We start from the raw sequence: 25,591 nt of genomic DNA, 5'->3' as shown, positions 1-25,591 counted from the left end.
GGGGCAATACCAAAGTATCTTTTGATTGTGTAAGTGTGAATGCGACCGATCTCATGTATATAGCAATTACCTCTGTTTAGTGACCGAAGCTGGCGAGATTGTGATCGTGAGACCCACGTTAAACAAGGCATGAGGAACTCTGAGCGACATAGCTTCCTAATATGAACGGGTAAAATATAAGTAAAGAGTTAAATAGAACAATCAAATGTATTGTTAAACTATTATATAATTGACCAATAACCAACTGGCAATCTAACTTAAATTCGAGGTCGTGATAAAATGGAGTCAGATATAAAATGGAGTCAGATAAAAGCTTAAATAGAATTAAATTACTTTGCCACGCGGAAACAATGTGATAATGAACCACAATATGGATAACATCATGGAGAAGCTGATAGCTTTGCAAAGGCAAATGGATCGTCTCGGAGACCCAAATGGACCAGTATAGCCGTGTAAATTGGAATGCGGCTACTCGTCCCAAGACCAAACAATCCCTATCTTATCTGCTTTCGGCCCCCCTCTACCAGCACTGGCCTTGGCCGAGGCTGCTACTGCAACAACAACTCCCCCGGAAGAGCACTGCAGCGAGACGCTCTTGCGTTCCTTCCCCCACTCCCCACTGACACCTGCTGATTGTTGACTCTGTCTGGGACCTGATCAAGGTTGACTCCATGGCAACTGCTGTGTATCGCTATGACATCCTGCGGACTGAGGCACCTAGATTTAGGATGCCAGGCGTAGCGACTCTCCAGGCCTACACATACACGAACTCTTACATATATACAGATATGCAATCACCCTCCCCACCCCCCATCCCTCACCTTCAACGCTTTGTACCCCCAGTCTGACAGGCAGGTCTGACCAGCGCCGAGAATGGCTGCAGGACCGGATGGCTGCTTGCCTATGCTGGGTTACCTCCATTACCCACTCCCCTCCCCTGTTGCAAGTCTTGTGTGTTCATGTTGTAGAGTGTACTGATTATGTGCTAATGTTGCTGAGGTGTTTTTTTACTGTTCCCAAACTGTACTCCTTACAGGAGCATAATCTGGGGGTTGCCTTTTTTCTCCTCACCTCTCCTCATGTCATGCTGTATTTTTCTCCTCAAACGAATTTCCCCTTCGTGGGATAAATAAAGGTTTCTAATTCTAATTCTAATTCGAAAGACAGTAACACACAGACACCTTCACCCATTCTATCGGAAACAGCCATTGGACTGATTTAGACAGGCTTACACTGGGCATAAATAATTTTTATCAGCCATTAAACTGTGTGTGCATTATGTGAAGGAAGGAAGATGCGTAGGCAAGCCTGAAGCATGGCAATGCAGCTTCTCATTCCCCTCTCAAGGAACCGGGGGTTACATAAGTAACCAGAGACGTTCCCTTTCGTAGGGAAGTCAACACAGCGACACTATGCCACTACGCCATGCTGACTAATGAAGGTTACCAAGCACAATTTTGTCAGGCTTAAATGCGTCAGTAACAAATAAGGAAGCAATCTGTCTCACCACAGCCTTGCTCCTGAGAAAGCTAGTGTTATAGGGACTAGGAAAAAAAGCCCTGAAGCATCCTTGCTCAACATTCTGCCTACAATCCCCAAGAACCTCGAGGTGCTCGACTCTCATCCCTTAAGAGAGAGTCAAGCAAGGGAGGAGCTTCCCACTGCGAATGCTGCGAATGCTCCATCGAGAGCCTAACGCGCTCCGTGCAAACGCTTGATTCTCATCCCGAGAGAGAGTCAAGCAAGAACAGGTCTTCCAACTGCATCTAACTCCCTCGAAAGCTGAACACGTTCCATGCAGAAGCTTGATTTTATCCCCCTGAGAGACAGTCAAGTAAGAATGGAGCTTCCTACCTTGAATGCATCGCAATGAGTGTATCCTGCTCCCTCAAAAGGCGAACGCGCTCCGATGGACTCCTAGCTTCGCATGCACATACAAACAAAGTGGCTTCCTGAAGACAACAAAGCTGATCACGTGTAATGCAGGCACCCTTTTATACACTCGGGCACTCAATGTAACTTAATCGGACTGCCATCAACCAATAAGACTGGCATGATTTCACAAGTGCTTGAGACACCGAATTCTGTGGGTCAACAACTGACGCAGAATTGAGTTCCCTGAGAAAGGAAACCGCAGGGAAACTGCTCTTTTGAACTGCTTATATTTTGTTAATAAGAGATTTATAAACCATTCTCATTACAAACTTAGGAAGATGTTTGGCACATGTTGCAATTTCAAATGCATGTTATAAGCGATAAACTCACAGCACTTGAGTGTTCATATGGAGCAGCATTTACTGCAACCGAGCCACTTTGAGTCACTCAAAACACTCATGTGAAAAGATCACAGTGCTGTGCATCACTCTGAAACATGCAGCACATAAGATTACATATTTATATAATTACAATAATCAGGCTAAAGAACATCACGATCTCAGGCATTGTTAGAATGAATAGAAAAAGTTACCGGCCAACTGGCGAGTAACAGTGTTTCATATACTTGCCAATGTTGATTTTTACTTGCATTTGGCGCTTGCCTAGAGTTATTTTTAGGCCCTGGTAGTGTATATGTAGGCAATTATATACTGAATAATTTTTGTTTTCAAAGTGCATTTTAAATGCAACAAAAATTATTTGTATCTTTGAAAATCATGTATGCATATTGTAGGTAAAAAGGTGTTTGTCAAAAATGTCCTATTCTTTTTTTTTCAAACAAAATGACAAAGCTGCTTTTCCATATGTCTCATGGTGTGTAATGATTACTGAATTAAGTTCAGTAGTAACTTTACTTGGTTTATTAGAAAAGAACCTGTAAAAATTAATTATACTAGTTCAATTAACAATTACCTGCTTTAAATCTAACAGGAAGTCATGTGTTACAATTGCAACTCTAAAATACAAACCAAGCTTGCATTTTGATAAGTATAAATCACTTCATTACTCACTCTGTAGTCTGTACTACTGTACAGCAAAATTACAGAGAGAATAACAGCACACAAATACAGTAGAACCTGTTCCTTATTATACAATATGGCAGCAGTAAGTCAGTCAGAACAAAGATCAGACTTTTCAAACACTTTTCAACTGAGGATTTCAAATACACACTCCTCACACACACACACAAGTATTAAGAGGTCAAAAAGACACTGTTAATGTGCTTCTGAATGGCAGCCAGTGACAGAGATATGTAGGACAGTGATGAAGTGCCTACCTGGAAGGTTAAAAAGTGTGTTGAGGATGTAGAAGCGTTCAGTGTCATCACGCTGAATAAACTTGTTGGAATAGAGCTCTCGGATGTCAGGGCTGGCATGGGACACAGAAACATTTTGAGCACATACTCCACAGGCTTCAACAGAGATCTGTAACCAAGCCCATCCATCGGGGGCCGGGATTACTCACCCTCGCAGGAAGTTAAAGCCATGGACACAGACCAGGATGTTTCCGTAAGCATCAACCTTCAGGAGGTTGCCATACATGGTGTCAAACACAAGACCTCTGTAAAAAAGGACAATAATGGGTTAGATGTGCTAATTATCCAATAAATAGAATATCATAAGATAATCTTGGTACTGATAACAAATATGGTCTGCCAATGAGAGTTCATTACCTTGTAGGGAAAGTGGGGTCGTAAACAAAACCGAGCAGTTCCTGTGGGTAGCCAATGGAGACCAGCCGTTCCACAGTCAGATCAAAGCCCAAAGATTCATATTCAGGTGATTTGTATACTACAGATAGAGAGGCATTCAGTGAGACACATTGGACAACATAAATAAAAATCAACAGACTACTAGATAATTCCATTGGTCCTGTAATAAGTATTAATGTACCATAGAGGAATAGTTCATTCCTTAGTTCATAGTTCACGAAAATTCTTCATTTACTCACCCTCATGTTGTTCAAAATCTGCATGACTTTCTTTATGCTGTGGAACACACACCAAGGTATTTGTTGTTTTCAACATTGAACAGAATTCTTTTTTTTTCAAAATATTTTTTTGTGTTCCACGATAGAAAGAATGCCATACAGTTTTTCAATGACATGGTGAGTAAATTATGACAGAATTTTCACTTTTGTGTGAACTATGCCTTTTAGTATGTTGCCTTACAACCACTGTCACTTCCTCACATTAACATTTTAGAAGATTTTTGGCTGAAATTTCTGTAAATTTAAAAATTTAAAGGGAAGGGAGGGAGCTCAATAACCACTGACCAAAAATAAAACAGAAAGATGCATGGATGGCAGCGTAAGTGTTGTATTTAAAGACACTCTCTGGGAGCGCTTTTTGGAACAGCACCTGTGATACGTGTCGACCTCAACCTTGTCCTTTCGCAGAGCAAGCAGAGGGTACCAGAACATTCATATTACAGAGGCTTAGCAGGGCCATGTATGCTCTGTGATCTAATCCAGTATGAAACCAAACCCACTTGCCCTAAAAGTTTTAAACCCAATTAGACCCCAAGCCAGTGCAGAGGGATTTGGGTGGTATTTAAGCAACAAAAGGCATTTTGCGTGACTCTAACTCCTATATTTGTCGTTCCATCCTCACAACCGCATGAAGGAGAAATTGAAATGTCTAGAACAACAGCTTCAGCAGAGCTGGTTGGTACTGTACTGTACACAGACACTTCAGCTCATGTTACATGTTGTTATGAAAGAGCTGGAAATGTGTTAGGCTTGTTGATGAGACGGCAGGTCAAAGGGCAGAAACCCAGAAGGATCTCTTGAGAGTGAGGAATGAAAATCAGAGGAGTGCCTCAGGGGTAAACTCCTGGGTCCGTTGATACAGAAGACGGACACGTTTGACCACAACAACCTGCTTGTTTTTTTGTTTGTTTTTTTTGCAAGATTTCTGTTTTTCTACAATAGGCTTGTGTTTGTGCATGTCTGAAGATGAAGCATTATTCTGTTATGTTACTTAAAGGTTGTATCAGCGATTTCAGGCCCAAACATAAATGATCACATTCACCTAATCTTTCCTAACGATCCGCTAGCTGCCCGCCCCATAAACATGCCGTCAAAAAAACGCATCTCTGTAGGCAGCCTAGGCTTTGAGATCTGCACACAAAAACAGTTAGTTTCACCACCACTCAAACCCAAAATAAATAGTGTTCCAACCAATCACCGACATGGGCAGGTGTTGTGAGGTGTTGTGAGGTTTTCGCGTGCAGCCGTCATAGGCAGCCGTGCACGAGTGCAAAACCTCACAACACCCACCCATGTCGGTGATTGGTTGGAACTAGGCCTGTCGCGATAGTCAATAAATCAATTAATCGCACAATAAAAAAAATGAGCTCGATAATTTTTCCGGCTGCGATAATTCCATTTGCATGCTTGTTTATTTTCCTCGTCTCTCTCTCTCTCTCTCTCTCTCTCTCTCTACCAAAGAGACTGGATGACCACTCGGTTCCTTCGCGTATATGAGGAGTGAACTCTCTTGTCAGTTGCATGGTCTTTATGTGGGGAGGCGGAGCCGCGGCGCTTGTCAGTCACATGGTCTTTTTATGGGAAAGCGCCGGCGGGACTGCTTGCGCGACTGCCGGGAGAGAGAGAAGACGCTAGTTGTGAGTTGGAGGGGAAAAAAAAGAAAAAGATGGAATTGGTTTCAAAGCCAAACGCGACAGCGAGCCCGATCTCATGAAAATGCGTATATATACCACGAATGTTATTTCTCGTGCCATTTATACGCCAAAAATAGTTTTTGCGTGCATATGATACGCACTTTATGGCGTGTAATACGCACGCACTCCTCACCCCTAATCCTAACCAAGTATTTTCAGTGCGTAGCATATAGCCTACACGCAATAAAGCGCGTCTCCGTCTTCCCGACAGTAAATAACACAATCACTCGACAAAGTAACAGGACAGTGCAAAATGGTGTGATATGGCCTGTTGAGGCTTTTTTTTATTTGTTTACAAAGGTCCTAACTGGCAGTTTTGCCTGTTATGGAATGTATCACGATTTATGTCTGTGCCTAAGCCTAATGTTTAATATTTTTTGAAGTGCAATTTTGTTTACATCCATTTATTGTTTTTGGTATTTATTCAAGTGAATTTTTTTGTTAACAGACACTGAGAGTCCATTGCTTTTATTGTTTTTGGTTGTTTTGTTCATTTTTTGTGGATATTTAAAATGTTTTCTGTTTTCAATGTTTAATATTCTTTAGAAATAAAAGTTTATAGATCTTTGAAAAGGTGTACCTGCATTATTATGCCATTATCATTATATTAGATGAAAATGGTCTCAGAACGACAATATTATCGTTTATCGCAATAATTTCTTGGACAATTTATCGTCCAGCAAAATTTGTTATCGTGACAGGCCTAGTTGGAACACTATTTATTTTATTTTTTGACGGCTTGCTTATGGGGCGGGCAGCTAGCGGATCGTTAGGAAAGATTAGATGAATGTGATAATTTATGTTTGGGCCTGAAATCGCTGATACAACCTTTAAGAACACATTTGTATTTGCAGCTGTTCTATTATGTGAATTTTGTCTTTTGTTATTTTCCTAAACCATACAGACTGTCATAATTACTCACCCTCATGTCGTTCCAGACCCGTAAGACCTTCTTTTTTTTATATGAAATCCGAGAGCTTTCTGACGCCTCCATAGACAGCAACGCAAAACTACCATTTTCAAGGCCCAGAAAGGTAGTAAAGACATTGTTAAAATAGTCCATGTGACTCCAGTGGTTCAACCTTAATGTTATGAAACGAGAATATTGAGTCTTTGAGTCACAAATGACTATTTTAACGATATCTTTACTACTTTTCTGGGCCTTGAGAATGGTAGTTTTGCGTTGCTGTCTATGGAGGCGTCAGAAAGATCTCAGATTTCATCAAAAAGATCTTCATTTGTGTTCCGAAGATGAGCGAAGGTCTTACGGGTTTGAAACGACATGAGGGCGAGTAATTAATGACAAAATTTTCATTTTGAGGTGAACTAACCCTTTAAATGAGACCAAGTTATTTGTAGAATTGCATCCAGTGAGTTTCAGGTCTGTTCCAGGCCTTGTATCTTTACAGATGTATGACAGACGGTTTGAGAGGTTCAGGGGGAGGTGGATAAAACTCAATCCCCCACAGAGCCACGGCAGAAGTACTGGCGCACATAGGCAAGCAAACCCCAACAGAGTCACTAACTCAGGCCAGATTCTTCCACCCATTTAGCAGCTGTACATAAACCCAGCTGCCCCTTCCCTTTCTGTTTTTCTCTCTCCTCTTCACTATGTTCCACGAAGCTACAGCGAAACCTATTTTGAGCCTCTTTTTCCTCCTCAGTCACTATTCCCATCATCACTCTTTGCTTAACTGCATACCAGTGTTGACCTTGGACAATTTTGTCCCTGAGCTAGCACACTACTATTAGGGTGAAAGGAAAACATTTTTGGCAGTTTTACTGAGGTCTGCAAACAGAATATCTATACCTCATTATGTGGCCTACATAAAAGTGGGATAAAGGTTTGAAGGGTGACATTAGTTTATGATTATTAATAAAAAAGAAAGGTTATGAGGAATACATTGCTGTGAAATACAGAAAAAAAACGTAGAACCTCAAACCTAACATGAAACATACTGTTCAATTGAAGCCTCAGCAATATTACATCAATAAACGGAACCACCGGCACCACTAATCAGAGTCTGTGCAATTGCACAGACAAAAATGCAGAGCGCCAAATACAGAAGGTAGAAGATAATCGAGATAATTTATTTTGGATATATAAATGCTTGGACCAGATCCATAAAAGGAGATTTGCTGTATCCACAAACTTGAACTTCATTCTCCACTTCAAAATGGAAAGGTATACGCTAACCTGTTTCTTATAGTTAATACTAATATCTAGAGAATATAATGTCCAAAACATCATGCTTTTTTGCAAAAGCATACAAAATTATGTTTTCAAATTTAACATAAGGGACCCTATTTTAACGATCTATGCGCATGGTCTATAGCGCACGGCGCAAGTTCACTTAGGGCGTGTCCAAATCCACTTTTGCTAGTTTAACGACGGGGAAAAATGGTCGGCGCGCCAGACGCATGGTCTAAAAGGGTTGTCCCTATTCTCATAATGATTAATGGGTGTGTTTTGGGATTTACGTGCGTTAAACTAGTGGTCGACCGATATGGGATTTTTAATGGCCGATACCGATGCCGATATTGAGAAAGCAATCTGGCCGATTGGCCGATATGAGGCCGATACAATACATGTGAATACAGTAAATGAGACATAAAGAATATTGGTGAAACTAAATGAACATTTATTGTACATACTATTTATGCAAAATTCTTTTTGCAATAAAAAATATTTACTAAGAAATTAAAATCTAAACAAAAAGGTAAGGTAACACTTCAGTAAATAAAGTTTTAGTGCAACTTCTTGTCAGCTTTAATATTCATTTTTAATAGTCATTTTTTCAGTCACATAAATAATTACTGCTGCTTACTGCAGGTTACAAATAACATTTATCATTAATGAACCAATCGAAACAATATTCATAAATTAATGACAAAATAGTATGTGAAATTACATACATGTTATGTACAACATAGTTAAATATAAATCTCACATAGTTTATTTACACTATTTACTTTATAAAATAGTTTAAATAGTTCATCCTTTTTTTAAGGTTGTTTTACTTCAAGTATATTTAAATAATAATGATTTATGTGTTTAGTTTTGCTTGTTTGTTTCTTTAAAACGTTGCAAGCCGTCACATGTATTTGCATGACATACATGAACATATGAAAATGTATACTACACACGATATTACGCCAATCATGGATAAATAAATACAGTAGATAGTGAATAACATTTTCTACTACATTTTCTAATCAAACGTAATATTATTACATATTGTTCTCTAGTGATCGACCGATGTATCGGTTTACCGATATTTTTCCCGATATTTAAGCATTTTCCCATAATCGGGTATCGGTTTTGTAATATCGGATTCGCCGATAAACAGCGCCATCTTATGGCCGTTTTGAGAATTCCGCCATTGCAGCCCGCGTCTGAGGAGATCAGTCAACAACAACTCTGTGCACAGGTAAAGTATATGTTCTGCTTGCTTTGCTTTAATTATTCAACTTTATTTAACATAACAGACATGCAGAAATGAGATTTGAGACATAAATGCCTGATATAGTTTATTTGCAGCTTGGTTCTAAAAAATTGAGACAAACTCATGGAGTCACGTAGCGTAATCCGTCATGTCCTGCCCCAATAAAGACGTAACTTTACATGAATTAAATAAAACAGACATGAATGAGTGCATGTTTAAAATAAAAGCGCTGAATTAAATTCTCTATCTGCTGTATCTGATCACCATTAGTCACGAAAAAAAAGTTTGTTCATATTGCTGAGCAGTCACTGGGTTGATGATCAGGAATGCTCAAGCACGGCCACTGAATGAAACTTTCGACAAGATTATCTCGTTTAAACACCCTAAATTATATTATTATTTACTACATAACCATTATTTCGCTAATACAAATCTAAATAAATACCGCTCTGTGGAAATTAATTATTTATTATCTCCACGCGCGATCGCGGTTGAGTTAGTTATAGTTCTGAAATGCAGATAAACAGCACTTTGTCAGAAAGCATTTCATGATCTAGACCGACAAAAACATTATTAATAATTAACATAATAGTTGGAAAATGCAAATATGCTGTTTTGTTTGTTACTTTCCTGACAATGTTATATTCCAGCTAATATTATTCAGTGAATTAATATTACCCAGTGAATTATTCCTCACTCTTTAAACCTATTAAACAGCACATAAACCTTCTAAAACTGTTTAAAATGAATTACATTTCTGCAAAGGTGATATGACTCCCCTGTCAATTATTTTCTCCATATGAAAACATTAGACTTTTAACATTTATTTTGCCTATTGTTAACATTGTTGCTGCTGATGTTTTCTACGCTTAACTGGGAGTATTAAGTTACACTACTAAAATAGCTGTGCAAAAAAAAATTCAGGTAATTTAGATTTTTTCCCCCCAATATGTTAGAATAATTTTTGTGCTTTATTTTTTACCTCATCAAAGCTTTTATTTTTAAACAAAGACACTTAGTAACAGTGCACTTTATTTTTTGGACTCAGACCCCTCTATTTATTTGTGTATATAAAGTTTTTTTTTGTATGCAAGGAGGGAGTGATTGTTATAAATAAAATGGTTTGTAGTAAATAAATATCGGTTCTGCATATCGGTTATCGGGCACATAAACATGCAAATAATCGGTATCGGGTATAAAAAATCAATATCGGTCGATCACTAGTGTTCTCCTCTCATCCACCTCACGCGACCAACTGATCTGTAATGAACGCGACCCAGCTTTTCCGTGCACGCGAGTCCATTGGAAAACAGCGTCTAGTTTAAATGTAACCCGAGAACAACGCGCGTATCTGAGGAACAGCCAGTCACAGGATTTTTGACTGTTTGTGAGGTAAAATGTTTTCAGTTTTGTTTGAATTCGTTTATATCACATCTGTGACCCCCACTGGAGCTACCCAGCGGTAGCTATTCCCTGCCCAGCGGCTGCAGATCTGACATATCACGGTACTGTTTGAATAGACTCTGCTGCACGCCGGAGTGTTTTTGTGTGTAACACAATGTAGCGTCAGGTTAGAAAGCGAATGCGAATGGTCATTTACTGTGTCTGTCAGATGTCTGCTTCACTTCTGAGTGGCTTTTTTTACGGTGCTGGGCGGAGCAGAGCGAGTGTATTCAGTTCATTCACGCTCGCTCTGTTCGCGTCAGTGGAAAAAAGCGCTAATGCACAGTCACAAACTGTTTTGAAATATATCGGCCAAACGGAAATATTTATCGGCCGATGCCGATATCTAAAAAATTCCAAATATCGGCCGATATATCGGCCTCGGCGATATATCGGTCGACCACTACGTTAAACCAATTAGAGTCTCATCTCCCATTCCCTTTAAATGCCAGTTGCGCTCGTGCCATGGGCCCAAGGCCTTTCAAGAAGTAAATTATTAACGTTTTGTAGTTAACATGTCATTCATAGTGCAATTTGTTAACGTAATTCGCTGACATTTGCCTCTTCAAATCAACAGTCAACTTGTCAATCAAGTCAACAATTCGGAAAAAAATAATAAAAAATGCATCGCTTTCTGCCAGCACAAAGGGTTTCGATCCAGGGTTTTGAAAAAACGTTCCTGAATGAATCAGCCACTTTAAAATAAACGTACATGAATGCTTCTATACTCATTAAGACAATGACTTGCCACCACCTTTTTTTTTTTTTTCACATAATTTCATATTTCTGTATTCAGAATTGTTTTATTTAAAACATTAATCTCATAACATTGTTTATGCAGTTGTAATTTTAGTGCAAATGCCATTCATGCTACCACTAAGATGATGCATACATTTTAAAAAGGTTGGAAATCAATTGAAAAGGGCACAATATCGGCACTTAATGGGAAAGTTATTTTCTCAAGTCTATAAACAGAAATCATAGAAAATATAAAAGCAAAGTTAAACATATGAGTTACTAAAAAACTTGTCTTGGTTTGTGTGTACTGCAACTTGAGATTTGACCTGAGACGATGGTAGGGACTTGGGACTTGAACTTGTGTGACTTTCTCCCTCCTCTGACGCTGAGATCAAAGAACAAAGACTGCTAATGGAAACAGTTACTTTTAAGGGTGTTTATACTTGGGTTCACTCTTTACAAGAACAACTAATACTACAAGTTACAATACAAATATTTGTCTTAAAGGGCACCTATTATGCAAAATTCACTTTTACATGGTGTTTGAACATAAATGTGTGTTGGCAGTGTGTGAGCAAAACCACCCTAGAATGATAAAAATCCACCCAGTGTTTTTTTTACAATCTCAATAAATCATGAGCACTGTCTCAGAACGAGCTGTTCTAAGATTGCTCTCACTGTGACGTAGAATTGCGCAAAGCCCCACCGATGTGGTTTGATTGACACTGTGGTTACCCCGCCCTCGGTGATCTGTACACCATCGCCATTGTTTCAACGACAGCCGGTAATGTCTAAGAAATGTAGGTGTTCTGTTGTGGGATGTAAGAATGGACATAGTAGTCTTCACTGACATCAGAGCCAATGAAAACACAGCGGATGGATTTTATTTATGAAGAAAAGGCGCCAAATATGTTTGCGCGAATCATTTTCTGACTGACTGTTTAGTGAACGAGGGTCAAAGTTAATCCTCAAGTGTGGATCGTTGCCTACTGTTCGCGATCCAACGTCACCTCCAGAAGAAGTAAGTGTATTTTATGATTTTTGAGCAAATAGTCATTTCAATCAATGTCAGCCAGTTCAACAACAAATGCGTCTTATTGTCGTCATCATAGGATGTCATAGGATGTCTCAACAAACAACGTCAGACAGTTTTATGTTACGTATTATTTTTTGCAGCAATTACAAATGTAAATAAATTAATACCAGCTCTATCTCCCTGCATATATTTTCTGGTTCTGTATCTTCTCACATTTGCCACATAAGCATCTGTACGACAAGTAATGTCATGACGCAACAGCACCCCTCGCATAAATATAATCTAGCAAATGTTATCAACAGTTTGTGGTGTGTGTAGTTTAAAAAAATTGCGCGAACGTTATCAGAGTTTGTGTGTGTGTGTGTGTGTTGCACATCCATAATTGCAAAGGGGACGCGATTAAAACTGTATAAGCACATAAATGTATCAAATAACCATTCCAAAACGTCCTGGTCCATTCTCATTCGTGTTTATTCTGACGGAGTCTCTTCATCATCTGGGTCTGATTCCGGTTCATACATGTACGGCTGAATGCCATACAGAACAGCGGGTCTCTCACTCTCAGCCATTCTGCTTCTACCGACTGTTTATTGCCATAGGAGTTACGCCCTCATCCAAAAGCAGAGCGGGGATATGCAGCTCATTTACATTTAAGGTGGTACACACCAAAACAGCTCTTTTTAAAACAGGCCCCAAAAATGACATTTTCAAATGGTTATAATAAATTAACTGTGGGGTATTTTGTGCTGAAACTTCACAAATACATTCTGGGGACACCCAAGACCAATATTACATCTTGTAAAAAGGGGCATAATAGGTGCCCTTTAAATTCTTTACTTTCAAAGGTTCGAACCTTTGAGTTTTTAACACGTCAAATCTTGAATACTGGTGAAATGCTGTAAACTTCTGTCCGCAAAAATGTTGGAAATTATGCAAATGTGAATGCAAATAAAGTGAACCTATAGTGCACATTTCATTCCCAAATGACGTTAAACTCACAGCGCTTGCAGTAGGGCTGCACGATATTGAAGAAAATTGCGATATGTGATAACTCATTAAACAATGCGATATTCGATATGCAATACGATAATGCTTAAAGTGTGTAAAGTAAACTTAAAATTATCTTTAAAATATATTTAAAATGATATAACCTACATGCGTGTTTCACATTCTTTTTGTGACAAGAAAACATCCCTACAACTTCTGAAAGCAAACAGCAGTGTTTTACTGTAGCAGAAGAAGTGTTATTTTAACATCAGTGTAAACCACAGGGTTTAGGGTTTCAGGTAGGCCTACATTGGGTTTATTTAACAACAGAAACTGAATAATCAAATGTAAAAATGAAACGCTGCTTAGTTTTCACTGTATGAATGAAATAGGCTATATACTGATTCTTATTAAAGTTACAAAAGTTATTTAGCCAAGAACAGTGCGTGATTTTCTCTTCGTCTTTTGTTCATGACCCTAGTTATTGCAAGCCGTTGCGATATGCATATCGCGATATATACATTTGTAATATTTCGATAATTTCGATATATTGTGAGGCCCTAGCTGGCAGGAATGAAGTTAGATTCATTTATTGAATTATTAGCTTTTCAGAAACTCACAAACCCCTGTTTGCCAAACCCAACCAAAGATGGCTTGCTAGTCTCCTAACATGACAAAGCTGATGTTCAGCTGGTTTATCTGGTCTGTGGCCAAAACCTTGCCCGGTCATCACTGATCAGCAAACCCAGTAAAGACTGGTAAGCCCCCTTTTTAATGGGGATATGAGTTTTAAATGGGCAAGATCAAATCTTCATCATAACTAATTTAAGCTGTCCCCAGAGAGCTTTCACCTCCATGACTGATGACAGTAAGACGATGCCAGATAAATAATGCCGTAGACTTCTGTATAATATATGACAAATACGTCCACTCTATTACTTTTAGGTAAACTGATTAGTAACAGTTGACGGAAAACATGAAATTCAAAACACTTTTTGTATTTTGCTAAGCTCCCCAAAGTCCCCATGCTTCCATTTACAACATCTTATATTTGTCATTCCAGATTCTACAGCCTGTGCTGTGCATCACCCTATAGGTCCACTCAGGCCATGAAGATTCATGTTTCTTCCTCCATACACCGAATACACTCCTGGACAGATTATTACACATGCATACGTGATCAGCATGAATGTATGATGTCAGGCTGGAGTTCATAGCTCATGTTACCTTTCGTAAGAAAATGTAATTTATATTCGTTGTACAGGATAAACAAACTCCCCCAACCTTTCAGTCCGTCCATCAAGCTCTCCCTCATTAACACGTTCTGGCTGCATTAAGCCTCTGGTTGACTTTGGACTGCTGTCAGGTTCTTAAACAACAGCATATAGTACTGAATGTGTCTTTCATATACTAAATTAATAAAAAAAAATCTAAGTTCTGAAGTAAATGTTTCTCTGCTATTTAAACAGGGTTTTATTTCTCTGTCCTGTGAAAAAGACTTTAGTCTATACAAAGAATGCAGAGGTGACGGGCTTCCTCTGTGATTTAATGGACTGCCAGGTTGAAGAGCTGTCAACACCAAGCTTAGATGGAGAGTTTGTTCCACAGCTCTGTACACGTGCAGGGTATTATCTTGCACGCTGTTCCCAATCACAAAGGGGATTTAGTTGGGCAATGGACTCAATAAGCGACAGGAAATATTAAACAGGGCTTGGATCTAGCATTGTGTTGGAAAGTGGTCCTAAAACCCTGTATGGTTTGGTACAATGCTTCTTTGTAGCCTGGATTTGAGATCAACAACGAATACTAACATCTATTAATATTCCATTGTAATGTCAAAAGAAAATTTGTCTCCACCAAGAGTGAAAAGTGTTTTTTTTTTTTCTTGAGAGAGTATAATATTTTAATGGTATAAATAAAAGATAGACTGGTAATTAAAGAATTTTAAAGCGATAGTTGACAATTATGTCATCATTATTCACCATTATGTTCCAAACCTGTATGACTTTAATTATTTTGTTTAACACCGAGACATTTTTTCAAAATATGTATTTCTTGTTTTTCAAATGTCATGTTTTTAAATAAAGTCAATGCGGCCCATTGTTGTTTTGAACGCAAGAACTTTCATTGTATGGACAAAAACAGTTAGAACATTCTTTTAAATATCATCAAAATAAATCAAGTCATACAGGTTTTGAACGACATCAGGGTGAGTAAACAATTTCATTTTGCACATTTTTTGGTTAACTATCAAGAGTGATGTATTAAAAGTTAGATGGCTAAAAAGCACATCTCAAGATTGTAAGACAACAGTATGTTATGTTTGCCAAAGAATTTGCTGTTAATGACTGATATTGATTTTTGAGGACCTCTGAACTGTGGTTGCAACCTGATCAGAGGATAAGAAACAACATAGGGTTTGAACTTGTAAACATTTGCACTTGGTTACAGCCAGCTGTAATGTGGAGGATGTCAACAGCTGAGAAGCCTTCAGCTCAGGCCACATTAGCCGGTTGGCTACGATACACACTATCCACCTCTTAAGAGCCATCAATTCTAACTGTCAAAGAACTGATCTGCTCTCTCATGGCCCACAGCCCGGATTTAGTGAGGACTTTATCCGCCACCAGCAGCTGAGTCCCTGGGACCAATAACAGAAAGCAAAGGGATTTCGGAAACCCAATGCATCTGATCCATGTTAAACTGCTGCACCATAAAAACAAACCCTCTCTTATTTCTGGTTCTTGGATCACCAAACTGACATAAATATATTAAGCTGTAAATAATTGGCTTGTTTATGTTGATAGTCATTTAAACAAACTAAGCCCTTAGCCAACAAGACAAACTATGGTTTAGATCACATAAAATAGAACACTTTAAGCCAGATTTACAAAACAGGGCAAATTAGTATGAGAGCGCAATTCCAAAAAAGTGCAGATGGGTCTGGACAGTTCTGCATTTGATCTACTGACGACGCACAAATTAAAGAACACAGACGCAGCAGGATAATTTCCATAATTACCGTCGTAATTACCAAGAGCAGCGCAAATTAGCATCTGGTTTAAGACAAGCTTTTTTTGGGCGGTAAATAATGGTGCAAATACCAGTAAATTGACTAGCACAAACTACTGATTGTAAATCAGGTGTAAATCACCTTGTATGATTTATTTAAATACTCTTCTCCCATAAAGTTTGCGTCTGAAAGGGAAACTCCTACAAATGCAATAAGGTCAGCCGCAAAAACAACTGTGTCCACGCCTTTTCAGCGCTAATTTCCACTGCGTGTCTTTAGTAAATCCTAACAGTAGTTTTTTAACGCCAAAAGAGGGTTTGTGCTGGCGCAAGCTATTAGTAAATCTGGCCCTTTGTGTATAAGAGACATCACCTCAGTTTTCCAGAGTCCAAAACCAGACGAGGGGTAGCTAAATATACCCAAGAATCCTACTGTATGTTTACCCTGAGATTCTAAGCAAGAGTGTTACTGGATCCATTTGAGGGACATAAACATAGGGACGGATCTATCAAAATAGACGTTTGACTGTAAACAATTATGCGTGATCATCAGTTAAAGTAGGAAACACCTCACCTGCTAAAGTGTAGTCCATGTCAAAGCCGAAGCATTTAATCTTTTCCATGGCTAGACTTCTGTTCACAAACACTCTGGGGAAGAAGGGGAAACAGTCAGAGGTTGCAATATTCTTCAAGGATTAGGAACCAGTTAAAAAAAGTTTAAAAACAAGACCGTGATTTTCCAGAATTTCGTAAGAATTCAGGTCTATAAAACAAATGATTTAGCACCTAAGGACCTTATTCAAACATTCTTGAAGTGAAGGATTTATATCAATCAATCAATCTCTGCAGGACTAAGACAAACTCCAGTCAGATGCTAAATCATTTCATGATAAAATAAAAATAAAATAAAATAAATTTACATTTACTCATTTAGCAGACGCTTTTATCCAAAGCGACTTACAAATGAGAACAATAGAAGCAGTGAAACTAACAGTAGGACAACAATATGCAAGTGCACACTGACAACTCTATGCTTTAGTCCATAAGTCATGATATTTAATGCCAAGATATGAACACAAAGGAAATTCTGAATCACTCTCTGTGCGTGCATATAATCTGATACTGACAGAGATAAATCACAGAAAACAACAGACAGATATTTGTGCATGCACTGCCATTGCATCCATAATTTTACAAAAGTGTTAAAGTTTACATTGCATCCGGAAGCAATTTCAATGATATGAAATAACAAATTCAAAATAGTCACACAGCAGCTGAATATATGTTTAGTATATTTTCACTACAAAAAAGAAAAGATCATTAGAGACTTAACGCTTAACGATTTTTCAACCCGATAAAAATGTACAAAAAAAAAGAGAAATTCTACAAAAAAAAAAAAGTATTATCACTACCAATTTTGATTTATTTATCAAACCTACCTTGTGGTGGCATAACATTGGACTACATCCCATGATTCACTTTTCCAGGTAGAACCTGTGCGCTGCATTCTGAGTGGATGTCACTGCTCTATCTGGTCTGTCAAGCCCATTTCCCTGTTCACCCTGTTACCCCCACAGTTCAAACAATAGCCCCCTCTCTCTGCTTTCTTGTCATTGAATTTCTGACTTGTTGCAAAAATGATTGTGCCAGTTCTATAGCATTCTCTGTTGTTGTGCCAGTTGTTGAGTTAGGGGTTGTTTGCGTCCCTTCAAAGACATCTAGAACAATCAACAACAGCAGGAAGAACCAGGCAGGCGCAGCGGCTCAGACAACAGAGTGTCCATCACTAGTTAGAGACAGCTGGTAAACAGATTACTCTTGTATCTCAAATGGATCCTCATTGTTGCCCTTTTCTGTAATAGGCTACTTATACTGTACCAGAGACATTATAATGGGGAGGAGGCGGATCACTAGTATAGAAATGAATGGAAAAAATATAGCACCTGTAAACTGGGAAGTCACGCCTTTTTGAGTTTGTTTACTCACGAACTTGCATGTGAAAATTAAAGCTTTAAAAGACCCCCTGTGATGAAAATCAAGTTTTTAATGTAGTTTATATGTCTATGCCTATGTGGTGTTTTTAATATGCTTTAAGACAAACCATATGCAAATTCATAAGTCAACACCATTGCTGACTGTTTTATCCTTAAAACTGTAGTGTTCATGTTATGTTAACTTAACTACCTTGTAAGCAATCACGTCAACATGTGGGTGGGCTTTATCATATCAATACTATGCTCTAAAGCAGGGAAGTCTCAAGAGAAGCCAGGTTATCCCGGTGTGTTTTTCTGTTGATATGAAAAATCGGGTACATTTAGCAATTTAGAGGGTTAATTGTGTGCATGATGTGTATTACGATGTTATGATGAACTATATGCCTTTCTCCACTGATGTTCTGAGTTGTTCAAAGTGTTTGTAAGGATGCTGCTTTTTAGAAGGCAGGAGTCTGACTATGAGATGGCAAACGGGAACATGGTTTGTGTAACAATAGCGACACATTATTAGCGGTTTAATAACTTAGTCAAAGCAAAAGGCTAATCATATTAATTACTGTAGTGTCAACGTTGTGGAGAGCGATACATAAAACGCATTCTCATTCTGATACATCGACTTGTAGAGAGCCTGTATGAGTGAGTGGAGACGGGGCTAATTTGCACACCACATTCATGGATCCGCGAAAAACCTTTAAATAGGTTGGAAAAAATGTTTAAATATGTCATTTTGGTGATCAAATGTGAGTTTTTAAGGGATGAAATGATTGACTACACAGGGACTTGTGATTTCAGCATTGTTGTCAGATTTTTTAGTTTAGTAATATTTTGTTGAAATTAGTGATGCACCACAATTCTTTTTTTTTACGAAACCAAAATTCAAGTTTACAATTAGCCCAAAAAAAAACAAAAATAAAATTTGGACAATTGGGAAATTGAACTTGTGGTGTTGTGTTCTCAGGTGATAAATTAAATCAGTTGTAGTTAAGTTCTTTGGTAACAAGTTGTCTCTTGATATTTCAGCTGGACAAATTTTACATATTGCTGCTTTTTAGCATAATGTTTGTAGCTTATTCAAGTTGTTTGCACGAAATAGACCCTGACATGGTCCAAACATGTTATCGGAGAAACATTAACTGTTTTGGTCAATGATCTCTATTTCTTAATGGTGACATTTCAACAAGTGATACACCAAAATTTTGGCAACCGTTTGAAAATATTCCAGACAAAAAAAATCCGGTTCTGACTGAATATTTTAGAATGGTTGCTGACATTTTGGGGCATCACTGAGAAAATCCCTGAGCCTAGAGGCCTGTGTAGAACTTAATCCGCCCCTGGATGGTTTTCAGGTTATTGTATGCCTATTACCTATATAAATAGCCTGGGAGTGTTACAAAGATGGTCACTGCATGAACTGAGTTACCTTAAAAAGACTTTGACTGTACTAAGGGTCACAGATTTAGTCATTCTGCAATATACATGGACTATAATCTTGTTTCTATTTTGTAATATATTCAACAGCTCCACCACTAAGTTTCAGAGAGTTGACAAATGTTTCACTGCACATCACACACACCAGATAACACCACTGCCTTTGGACCTCAAATAGACTCTACAGACAGTGGAATCCTTGCCTTGACACTCACATTTACTTTTCCTTATCTCAACCCACTTATCTGGGTAATGGAAAAAGACGGTGAACTTTTGGCTTCACTACGGAGAAATGTAAAGTCAAAGTTCATGTTAAGTAGGAAGAGTAAACTACACTTACAGACATGACCTTTGGTTGGATTAATGCCACAAGTGTGACATCATGTATTAAAGAGGCAGTTTTTTGCGAAGAACCGAATGACCCACCTTTTATATACATTGAAGATTGCATAACTCCACTGCATGGGATGTTTGTGGGGTTGCAAGCTCCTCTATGTTTCTCAGTTGCACCATGCCCATTTCCAGTATGTAGTTTGAAATATAGATGCAGGGTTTGGCCTATAATTAGGTAGCTTTTTTCTTATTTTAGCTGAATATCCCAAATTACCAGTGGAGCTGCTGTCTAAATACTAGTATCCTTTTTTGAAAGAGTTGCTTACATTCTTAGAGCAGCACCAAATCATAGAGTATGTGCTAATGGAATGCTCAGTATACAAATATAACTATAATACACTAGGAGACTCAATGGGCTCTTCAAAAAAGAGTGGATTGCAAACAAATGACACTCTAAATAGAAAGAATTAAAGTGAAATCTGTGTAAATATTCAAAATGCTATTTCCTTCTAAAGGAAGCCTAGCGCCTTAGTCATTATACAATACAGTCAGTCTGTTCTTCTTTCATACCTATGGTAGGCCTCTCTCCTGTATTTCTTCATTGCCAGGCCATCCATGTTTGCCGGAAGGTCTGCATAGTCCTGAAGTCGATCACTCCATGATGTCGTCATCATTAAATTTGTCAGTTCTGAGTCTGTAAACAGATTTAAAAGACCTATTAAATACTTCAAGAAGAAAAGAAAAGGAAAAACCTCAAGCAATGCATTTTAAGTGATTCTCTGTTCTTATCTATCTTAGGCACCAAAAGATTCCATTAAAGAATGAATGCACTTGATTTATTTGATTGGATTAGTTATTATCCTTAGATTCTATCACCTATTAAGCAAAGCCAATACGCAACTTCTGGGCCCGCTTATATGCCAACTTCTAATCTAATTGCATCAGAATCAAGAAAGACAAGAATAACAGCTGACTGATTTAATTATCTGAGGAATTTAAATAGAAAGCATTAAGCATTGAAATGCTTTGTCTGACTGTTTCTCACATACTGTAAAAAAAAAACAAAAAAACAGCAAGAGTCATTGTGAAATCTACGTCTTGTATTATATTTGCACAACTTCTGGTAAAGAAGTGTCTTCCTAATTAGTTTGACAATATGTGTCTAAAATACTTCATTTTTGGTATGGAAACAGTTTAAGTATGCGAGCAAAATGCAAGCAAGCAAGCAGAACACAGACAACCTAATATGTTCTACCCTCTTTCTCTTGAAAGACGTTAAATTACACTTCAGAAAAGAAAATTAAGCACCATCCAAACTACTGAAGCAAGATGAATGACATGCAGCATAGAAGCTTGAGTCAGCAAACTGGGGCCAGTGGCCTTCACAAAGGCTGACTTGCACAAACAAGCTGGAGACCTTAAGGGCAAAGGAAGGAGATTTTCCCACCAGCCGTCTATATTATGATCCTAATGTTGAGGGAAAAGGGGATGTCATTGAGACAGTAGGGTTTGAAAAGAACTCCAGGCGGTGCTGACATATTTTTTTTTCTCAGATGTAATAGGTCAGCTTGCTTTTTAGAAATGCATTTTATCATTCTTTCTCTTTTTTAAATATTTAGACATGCTCCATGTCCTATACAACAGAAAAAAAGTCCTCCATCCAAAAAAAAAAAGTAGGCTAGGTTAAAACTCTTACATTTATTAAGCAAAAGCGTAGGCTAACTTTGTGTGGTCTATCAGACGGATTTGCATACGAATATTTGGGAAAACCAGAAAAAGAAAGAAGGTTTTTCTTCTTTTTTGAGAGCTTTTGGTCCTTGAACACCAAATAGACACACACAAAAAAGAAAACCCTTTTTTTCTGAAAGTTGTTTATATTGGCAGGATGTTCAGCTGTCATGGGAGAAGTTGGAGGTTGATGGGTTTTGGTAACCTTGCAGCGGGTAGGTCTCTATTTCGCAATATTAAACTCTTTTTCACAAATAGTGCAGTTTAGGTATTCCCAAAACTCTAATAGTTTGACCCAGATTTAGTTTCGAAATGTTATGCCAAGTCATTCAGTCTTCTTAAAACTTACAGCAGCAGTAAAACACTGGAGATGAAAACTTACTCATTTAAGCAACTAACCTGAACCAATTTGTTGCTTGCCCTATTTAGATGCTTTTTTGCACAATCATAACCACAAAAAGTTACATTCAGCAGCTAAAAACAAGGACAAAGCCCCCGAGGACGTTATATGGGCTGGCTAAGGCCAAGCAGCTATAGAATTTCTCGCGAAAATGGCTGAAATAGAGCTTGACAATCAACCAGTATTGATGTGTAAAGGATGTATCAACGTTGAGCATTCATAATATTCGGTATCGCGTCTGGTATCTTGTTTATTTACGCTGTGGTAAAACATATTTTGACTGGAGTTCGTCAAATCCTGACTGAAGCACACAGCGCACTGCTAAACATCATTTTGAGCTTCGCGCAGAGCATCAAACATCACCGATCTTTTTAACAGTAGCGAATAGACATTCACACAAAGCCTACAAACAGACCGTTGACATTAACAACAAATGTAACTGTTAAGTTCAACCCGATTCGCTCACTCACCTTCCGTCAATGCACAAAAAGCTCAAGTGCACCGGCAGCGCTGTAAACCGCGATCGCTTCAGGAAATAACCTATAAATAAGACAGAAATCGCTGCAGTAGCTACTCAAAGTGAAGCTGCAAGTCTTACTGTTAATGTGAATCAAAAGCTCGTCTTTTCATAACCGTGTTGTAAGCAGTTGTTGAGGGGCAGGACGAGGCGGTGCTTGCGCGCTGTGCTACATCCAGAAGAGGAGGAGGAGCGAAACCTGTCAACACATCAGAGACGGCGAAATGCGAAGGCGGGACAGGCAGACTCTTGAAGATGGTTGGTCTAAGGGCAGATCATTGTTTACCTGATTGCTTACAGTAATACTTTAAGGTGCAACGCAATAGTTTAAATGAGCTAACTTAATCTAGTAAACATATTTAGGTGTTTTCAAAAGGAGGCCACAAAAGGGAGTGCTGGGGGTCAGTGGAAAAGCTGTGTAAAAATGTAAAAAAAATAAAAATAAAAAACAATAACAAAAACAAGTAAGATTGAACTGACTAAATAAATAAAAATTGATTACATTTTCAAAATAAATGGATTTAAATCAAACTAGTACTATACTTGGGGAAAAAACAATTATAGTAGAAACTAAATATTAAAAATATATATATTTTACATGTATATAATATTAATTCAAATTGATAACTATAATTTTCACATATATAGCTTTAATTATTTTTTTTACATGAAAGGATGATCATATTGTATATGCACATCTAAATCGTTGTGAACGATAGCATACATTATTTATTTAAGGAATAGGCCTATTATGAACCATATTTATAATCTTGGTTAGCCTACACATTAGTTTAAGGTGTCATTGTTAGACTGTAGGCTAATTATTAATTACTATAGGGTTATGGTAGGATTAAGGTTTGGCTGAGGGTTAGTTGCATGTAATTAAGCATAATTTACTGTTATTACTATGGTAAATTCAACATATGCACAAGAATACATGTTAAATATGTAAAAACATGTAAATAAGTCAAATAAAGTGTTCCAAAATTTTTTATTAGCCAAGATTAATAAATTGTATAAAAAATATTGTTCATCAGAATGAACTAGCCTATTAGAAATTTGGATAACACTTAACAATTATGTTAACATTAGTAAATGCATTATCTAATATGAACTAACAATGAGCAATATATTTTTTTACAGCATTTATCTTTGTTAATGTTGGTTAATAAAAATATAACTGTTAGGGTTATGGGGTGTTTATGTTATCATTAGTTCACAGGACATTAACTAGTGTTAACAGACAGGCCTAGGCCTACAACTTTTGATTTTAAAATGAATTAGTAAATGTTGAAATGAACATTAACTAAAATTAATAAATGCTGCCTGCTGAAATATTGTTAGTTCCTGTTAACTAATATTGTTAACTAGAAATGAGACCTTATAAGTGTTTCCAAATTTGCCAAAGGGTATGTTGTTTTTATTTATTAAATATTTTTAATATTTTTATTTTTGTTGGTATCATTGAGATATTACTAAAGTTTGTATTAACATTCATATTTCTGCTTTCTGTTTTAATTTAAGTTTTAGTCATTTTGTTGTGTTTTTGTTTTTAAATATATATTCATATGGTTTCCGTAAAAATCACTCTACTTATATGGCTGATACTCTACTTATATGACTTATATGGCTTCACCTGATTGACAAGGTTAACCTTGCACTTGAAAACCATGAATTTACATGTAGTATTTTTATAGATCTGTCAAAAACTTTTGATACAGTTAATTATTTCATTTTATTGGAAAAGCTGTATAAATATGTTTTTCATGATATTACATACACAAATGGCTGAAAAATATTTTTTTTAATAGAAGACAGTTTGTTTGCTTTAAGGGTTGCTATTGTAGCAAAGAAAGATTACTCTGTGGGGTTCCTCAGGGGTCCATTCTTGGACCCTTATATACTTCTCATTTATATAAATGATTTGTCAAATGTTTCAAATATTCTTACTCCAATAATGTTTGCTGACAATACAATGTTAGTTTTCTCTCATTCAAATTTTAATTTATTTATTAAGAATGTAAATGATAGTTTAATTGATTATGCTAATTGGTTTAATTTAAATAAATTATATTTAAATATGAATAAATCTAATTTGATTATTTTTAGTGGTAAAAAATTATATCCTAAGGATTTATCAAAAAATATAATTGAGTCCATTGAGGTGCCTCAAGTGTCAACTACAAAATTCCTAGGAGTTTTTGTTGATGAGAGCCTGAGTTGGAGGGAACACGCTGACTATGTAAGCGGAAAAATACATAAATCTACCGGTATAATAAGGAGAGTTGGGCATCTTGTTACTACAGAATGTCTTCTTACTCTTTACTATAGTTTAATTTATCCATATCTCTCATATTGTAATATTGTTTGGGTAAGCACTTTTCCTACTACTCTTCAAAAAAAAAAAAAAAAAATCTTTCAGAAACATTTTGTTAGGATTGCAACCCAATCAAATGCATATACTTCATCTGCGCCTTTATTTCAGAAACTTCAAGTTCTTACTAGGCTATTTATGATATCAATAATTCTCAAATTATGTGTTTTTATTTATAAGATATATTCAAGTGAAGGTAACATTCCAAAGCAATTTAAGATGTATTTTAAAATTCACAGGTTCACTGTCACTTAACTCATCAATCTACAGATTTCCATCTTCCACAATTTCTCAGTTGTAGAGGTCAATACGATTTAGGAGTATTAAATTATGGAATGGTTTATCCCATCTAAAAAAATGTTCATCTTCAATATATTAGAAAAGATGTATAAAGGATAATTTCATTGTTGCTTTGTAATTGTGTCTTATAGCCTATATTTTCCATTGTTGTTGTTTATGCATTTATGAGCCATAGGCCTACAGGGTTTGTTTTTGGTATGTATTTTTTTTTTTTGGGGGGGGGGGGGGGGGGGGGGG

At 37.3% G+C, this 25,591-nt stretch overlaps 1 protein-coding gene across 1 annotated transcript in view; it reads right to left on the bottom strand.

The window, feature by feature from the left end:
- nt5c2b (5'-nucleotidase, cytosolic IIb) overlaps positions 1-22,867 on the bottom strand; it is a 42,080-nt gene extending 19,213 nt beyond the window's left edge. Inside the window, exons 1-6 of the mRNA XM_079864126.1 lie at positions 22,634-22,867; positions 20,606-20,729; positions 16,855-16,928; positions 3,608-3,725; positions 3,400-3,495; positions 3,212-3,303 (exon numbers count right to left, since the gene is read on the bottom strand). Of these exons, the coding sequence (XP_079720252.1) occupies positions 3,212-3,303; positions 3,400-3,495; positions 3,608-3,725; positions 16,855-16,928; positions 20,606-20,709 (484 nt within the window). The 5' untranslated portion in view covers positions 20,710-20,729; positions 22,634-22,867. The remainder of the gene's footprint in view (positions 1-3,211; positions 3,304-3,399; positions 3,496-3,607; positions 3,726-16,854; positions 16,929-20,605; positions 20,730-22,633) is intronic.
- Between the last annotated feature and the right edge of the window lie 2,724 nt (positions 22,868-25,591).

Source organism: Squalius cephalus (assembly GCF_949319135.1).
Source record: "Squalius cephalus genome assembly, chromosome: 2".
Classification (NCBI taxonomy): Eukaryota; Metazoa; Chordata; class Actinopteri; order Cypriniformes; family Leuciscidae; genus Squalius; species Squalius cephalus.
The sequence above is the reverse complement of the archived record's forward strand: the minus strand, read 5'-3'. Positions and strand labels throughout refer to the sequence as shown.